The sequence below is a fragment of the Silurus aristotelis genome (assembly GCF_946808225.1).
Source record: "Silurus aristotelis genome assembly, chromosome: 16".
Taxonomy (NCBI): domain Eukaryota; kingdom Metazoa; phylum Chordata; class Actinopteri; order Siluriformes; family Siluridae; genus Silurus; species Silurus aristotelis.
The window spans coordinates 1,356,761-1,363,242 of NC_139589.1; the positions used below are offsets into that span (position 1 = coordinate 1,356,761).

General features: G+C 41.4%; 1 protein-coding gene across 1 annotated transcript in view; it reads right to left on the reverse strand.

Annotated features, from left to right (window-relative positions):
* Positions 1-5,455, reverse strand: part of LOC310738879 (rho GTPase-activating protein 7) — a 50,773-nt gene extending 45,318 nt beyond the window's left edge. Inside the window, exon 1 of the mRNA XM_083564323.1 lies at positions 4,986-5,455. Within this exon, the coding sequence (XP_083420449.1) occupies positions 4,986-5,100 (115 nt within the window). The 5' untranslated portion in view covers positions 5,101-5,455. The remainder of the gene's footprint in view (positions 1-4,985) is intronic.
* Between the last annotated feature and the right edge of the window lie 1,027 nt (positions 5,456-6,482).

A 6,482-nucleotide genomic window follows, 5' to 3' on the forward strand; every position in this document is an offset into this window, starting at 1 on the left:
TAATCCAAAAGCATTAATTCCAAGTTAAATCCGACTCGTGTGTTTTTTCTAGACCTAATTTCAGGAGGTTCTTGTTTCAGCTCGGGCTCTCAGGCCTCTCAGGTTGCTCACGGATCTTCTGATTTCTCAGCTTCACGAACGTTTGGTTGGCGAGCAGGAACATAAAAACGAGCATGTTTATGTTGATCACAGACGAGGACGGACATCGCTCAGGGAAACACTCCGGGGGTCAATGACATGCGACGCGATGAGACTCGGGGGAGATCGTTCAGTTGGAGACCATTTACCAAGCAAGAAACTCTTTCTGTAATGGAAAGAGTGACGTTGTGGCATTAAGTAAACAATTAACAATGGTTTCCATTAGCTATAGGACCAAATGGATGGACTGATGCTTCTCTCTTTTTACTGTAATGTTCTGTAGTTCCTCCTCACTGTATCTGTGGAAGCCTGCCATGAGAACCTCCTAAAAGTCCTTTCAAAGTGCTCGCTTGGCACGTGTGCGACGCTTATTGAGTAAGAGCTTCTTTTATGGCTCGTTGTTTCTTTTCCTTGAGCTGTAGGCTTCACTTCACACGCATGGTAGTAATTAAATCACTCGCAGGACACAACATCGAGCTTTGTTTCGAGCCAGCTGATCTCCAAACGCAAGTATAAACCTGTGAATCTGACATAAGTTCTCAAATACACCTTGTGCTTGTCAGGGAGACGACACTCAAAGCCTGTTCTTTTACCTGAAAATTACAGGCAGTACAGGAAGTGGTACTCGAAAGAAACCGATTTTTATTTTCAAAGAAATTCACCTGTGAATGCTGGAGTGAGCACAAGTGTGGAATTCCTCGGGAAGTGGTGAAGAGGTGGAGAGGAAGATTTTTAAAAGAGCAAAGCGCTGTGTGCACTGTTCATCGTTTGTGACTCAACTAAAGGTGGACTGGTCCATTTACAGAACTATTTGTAGGAACATGTGATACTGAACACCACACGAGCTGCAGTTTTGGAGATACAGTAGTTGTTGAACAGCTTCTGCACATTTTCACTGCTCATAGCCTGTTTATTTATTGGCTTTACATACTTATTTGTACAATACTGTGTTCCTGTAATATGCAGTGTTGGATGAAGTACACATCCTGTTAGGGCTGGGCGATAAATCGATTTTATCGATTAACTCGAATGTGTAGTTTACATCGATATGTTTTAATAAAAATCGTGTTTCTCTTTAATGTCTGCCGACGCTCCCCTCTGGGCTTCCATAGTTTCGAACGAACTCGTTTCCGTTAAGAAACGGAACAATCAGAGCGTTTGAATCACCACAATCAAACACTCATAAAACATTTTTTTGAGGTTTGCTCAATCTTTCAAATAATTCTTAGAGTCTCCCTGTCTGTTATATTCTTATTTTAAATTTCAACTCATTTTACTGTGGAGTTTTTAAGAAAACTGAAGGCAAAATCACTGCAAGCATCACTGCATTTTTAACCATGTTCCACCTTCAAACACTCATAAAACATTTTTCTTTATAGGTTTGCTCAATCTTTCAAAAACTTCTAATTTACAGTGTCCCTGTCTATCACTTGAAATTTATCGTTAAATTTCAACTCATTTTACTGTGGAGTTTTGGAGAGAAGTAAAGGCAAAATCACTCAAAACCTCAATTTTTCAATTTTCAATCATGTTCCACATTTAAACACTCATAAAACATTTTTCTTTGAAGGTTTGCTCATTTTTTATTATGTTACGTTCTATTTTCACAATTTACAACGGCTTGTTGTATCTGATTGCACTTTAACCCATTTAATAACGTAAAAACTTTTTTTTTTTTTTTTACATTTTCTTTGTCATATGCAGGTTGATTTTAAGCAGGTGGAAAAAAATCGATTTTAATCGCAAATCGGATTTTTTGTGAAAATAATAAATTCACCATAATAAATTCACCTCCCTCCCATTTCTGGTCTCGAGCGTCCGCATGCGTATGAATGGAAGTCTACGAACGTGACCAGAGACTCGGAGCACTATAGGAATACACCAAGACATAATCGACTTTAATTTGACATCCATAACATTCAATGATTATAAACTCAACTGCCAATGAGGAAATGAAAAAATTAAACCAGTTTCAACCAGTTTAGCTTTCAATCGCACATCTTTAAGTCACGGCGGTGACAAAACCACTGGAGTGAAGTGTCCCTGAAAATGTGCTGATTAAGAAATTGATTGAATATCTGCAGGGCAGGATTGACAGCTGCTGTAGAAGGACTCGACCAAGCCATGCATAATGAAGAAAATAAGGGGGAAAAAAAACCTTCGGCTAAGGCCATTATGTTGGAGAGATAATCATCTCGGAGTAAGATTGGGGAGCGAGTCGAGAGGAGGAGGAAATGCTGTCGGAGATGAAGATGATTTAAAAGGAAGGAAATGAAGGTATATAAAGGAAGGGAAGTCATAAACAGGAATATAATTTGTTGGACCTTTCTTGCATCTTTTTAGAGGTCAGTCTGTTTACGAGCTCGTAGCCTCTGGGATTTGCACGAGTCGCGTTTGGGAAGACAGCAGGAGGCCATCGCTCAGTAGCCAGAAAGAATTTCTCCAAAGAGTTCTCCAATTTCAAAGAAAAGAACCAGGAATCACAGACATCTACAATTACTGCATAAAGTATTAACTGCACTTGAAAGTGTGTTGGTTAGAACGTCCTTATGGATGTGTCAGGGTTGAAAAATCCTGTTTACTTGAGCAATAATCTAGAGGTTTCAAGTCTTAAATGTTTGCAAACATCTCAGCCTTGTGAGGGTTTCACCTGGGAAGTGTCTGAACATGAACCTGAATATTCCATTATCATGTACAAATGCTCAGGAGAAACGAACTTCACAGAGAATTTATTCTGGTACCATTTTCCTCACATCTGTATATATTTTTTTAAATATCCCTTCGCATTTATTTTGTTGCTGCAGAACTTTAATCTAGGTGTAGGTGTGAGGGTTACAGGATGTTCATGCATAATGTGGAGGAGAAGAACGACCTGAGGTGAAGCAGAGAGCATTAGAATTGTGTATAATTGTTGAGCCTCGTCTGCCCACGACCCTGTCGACGGTTCACCACTGTTCCCTCCTTGGAGCACTTTTGATAGATACTGACCACTGCAGACCAGGAACATCCCACAAGAGCTGCAGTTTTGGAGATGCTCTGACCCAGACGTCTAGACCTCACAATTTGTAAAATCCTTATGCTCGCACATTTTTCCTGCTTCTAACATCAACTTTAAGGACAAAATGTTCACTTGCTGCCTAATAAATAAATCCACCTACTAACAGGTGCCATGATGAAGAGATCATCAGTGTTCTTCACTTCACCACTCAATGTTCTAATGTTATACCTGATTTTAAAATCTTGAAATCTTGATCTCAGGTTAACACACGTGTTTTCCAAACGGCTTCGATATCTGCGCTAAACGTCTCTATCTAATAGTCATATTTCTGTTCCGATCCTTCGGAAACCTGAAGTTTTTTTTTATTATTTAAAATTTATTTTTATGTGGAAAACGTCTTCAGAAGCCATGACTCTCGGCTCCGCTGTTAAACGTACGCCGATAGCGTCCCGGTTCTGATAGCGACGCCACCGCGTGACTACTTGATGAATTTCACAGATGTAATGTATCGAAATCCTCAAACCGTCCATGATAATAAAAAAACCAAACAAACACACTCTAGAAACAGATACTCTGAACCGCCCAGGGGCGAGAAAGGTATGGACAGATAGAGAGAGGGAGGGATGGAAGGAGGGGGTTCATGATTCTTTTTCTTTAATAGATTCATATGATTTATAATAGAGCATAGCTTAAATTTTTTTCAAACTGACGCCATTTCCTCTCTCTCTCTCTCTCTCTCTCTCTCTCTCTCTCTCTCTCTCTCTCTCTCTCTCTCTTTTCCAGCTGTGTATGTTTCTTTTCTTTTTTTTCCCTGAGATTGCAACATCTGGGAAGGGTTTCTCACAGTAATCTCTCCGAGCTCAGGGGCCTGCTCTGCATCATAATAGCGCTCGGCCCCTTGCTTTCCTCTGGCGAAGCCCACCATTTAAACACACACACACACACACACACACACACACACACACACACACACACATTGCTCTGGTGCTTGAAATGAGGTAATGCTTACATGATGTGAGCGAGAAACGCAAATTGATCGGCTTTCTTGCAAAAGAGTTAGGCCAGGATTACAAAATAGTCATGGACAAAAAGCAGATAAAGCAACACACACACACACACACACACACACACACACACACACACACCTTTTCTCTCCCAGAACAAGATGTTTACTCTGACTTAATTTCTATTCCCTATTTATGTGGATACATCTGATTTTACAGATTCTCCTCACTGTTACCGCTCTCCAGAGAGAAGAGCTCGAGATCAGACTTCCTGAAAGTTTCAGACTAGATCTTCTTCACCATCTCGAGCTTGGGCACACGTGACCCAGGGTTTTAGTGATGACATCCTGGTTTTCTCCCTTGCATAACCATGAACGCAAGCTCGTAGCGTCACACGTGAGGAGAACAGAGGTTAGGAGGATCTCTCACGTGTTCTCTGGGAAGAACCTGTTAACCTGAAGGCCACTTCCTGAGAATGCCTCAGAATCTCACAAGGCAATGATTTGAGGTTGCAAATTAAATCAAGTAATTAGCCTTGTCTTGTTTCTGTGTGTGTGTGTGTGTGTGTGTGTGTGTGTGTGTGTGTGGGTTATAGTGCAAAAGCTTGCAGATGTCGATTAATCTATTCTACAGTGTTGTCTGCTAGAACCTGATGCAGTAATGAGGTTTTTTTTACTACTGATCCTGCTGATCTATCAGGTCCCAAGAAATCAGAAACCTGGCATCCGGGGTAATTAGGACGATTAAGTGATTACGCAACAAGCACAAACTATGCAGTCACTTCAACCTCCACTTCAAGCATCTCATCAAATCGTACATCCACACCAGCGTTCACGAAACTGTACCTGATAGACGTTTTTCACGTGCGCTCCTCCAGAATATATCCCAAGCCCTATTGGTGGAGTCTTTGACATGCTCGCTGAAGGACCTCCGCAGTGGAGTTTTCACCATGTGAGCCATATCCGTGTGCCGTCCTGTGGACAATGCTCGATGCTCCTCAGGTTCCTCACTCCATCTGCCCTAAGACACGGGAGCGAGTTTGGTCTGAACAAAGTGAGAGGAGGAAAAGTTTGTCCGCTTCCAAGTTGATGCAAAAAGTCTGCATGTAATTTAGTGCACGCTCTCGTCCAAGCGTTGGGAGAGTGTGTGAGAGAGTGTGTGAGATAGAAGGAGGGAGGGAGGAAAAGAAAGAAAAAAAGAGAGAAGAAATTTTCCCTCCACACTCAAACAAACCAGAGGTCAAAGCCGCCTGAAAAGGAAATGCGGGTCGAGCAGTAAAGCTTCAGAGCGGGACACTTCTCCATCTGTACAGGCGTAATTAAAACACACGCGCGTGCGCACACACACACACACACACACACACACACACACACACACACCCTCGTCTGTCTGCAGAACACTCAGACAAACATTAAGGTTGAAACAGTGACTTTGGGGAACTGGTTGAAAAACATCTCATTCCACATTTAGTCTTCATTTCCTCTTATAATAAAGCTCCACTCTTCTGAGTAGATGTTCCACTGGATCTTGTGGAGATTTGTGGTCATAAGGCTGTTAATAAAGTAAGGTACTAATAGTGTGTTCAACAGGAATGAGATCAGAGGTCTACAGCAGGATATCTTCCACCATATCCAAACCATGTAAAAAGCAGATCTTCATGGAGCTGGCTTGTGCACAGGAATATTGTCATGCTGGAGCAGGTTTGAGTTTCCTAGTTCAAAATTTCATGCTTCCGCATAAAAAAAGGTCGTATACAATCGTGTGCCTTCAGCTTTGCGTTAAAAGTTTGGGAAAGAGCCACATGGCTGGGAAAGTCAGGCGTCCCAATACTTTTTTGCATGAAATTTTCCACTTAAACTAGGTGATCCAAAATTGTTCCAGCATGAATTGTTCACGTAGCAAACTCTATAAAGATCTGCTTTCCATGGGTTGGAAGTGTGTGGAAGATCTCCAGCTATAGAGCTCCAACCCTGTTAAACACCTTCGAGATAATTGTAATGGCTGACTGCACCCCAGGCCTCCTCACCTTCTCACCTACATCACTACCTGAGTTTACTAACACACTTGTAGCTGAATGAATCTCCACAAAATCGAGTGAACCATCTTCCCAGAAGATTGGACGTTGTTGTACAAGTAAATTGGGACTAAATGTGGAATGGAATGTGCCAAAAAGTACATACCGATCTTATGGCCAGGTGTCCGCAAACTTTTGGCAATGTATGTCTGGAAAGGCCTGATGTCCCAATACTTTTAGCCGAACCCTGTATATAATTAATATTAATATATATATGTAGTTCTCAGAATTCTATTGTATTCTTTTAAAATAAATTATCTGTTCATTT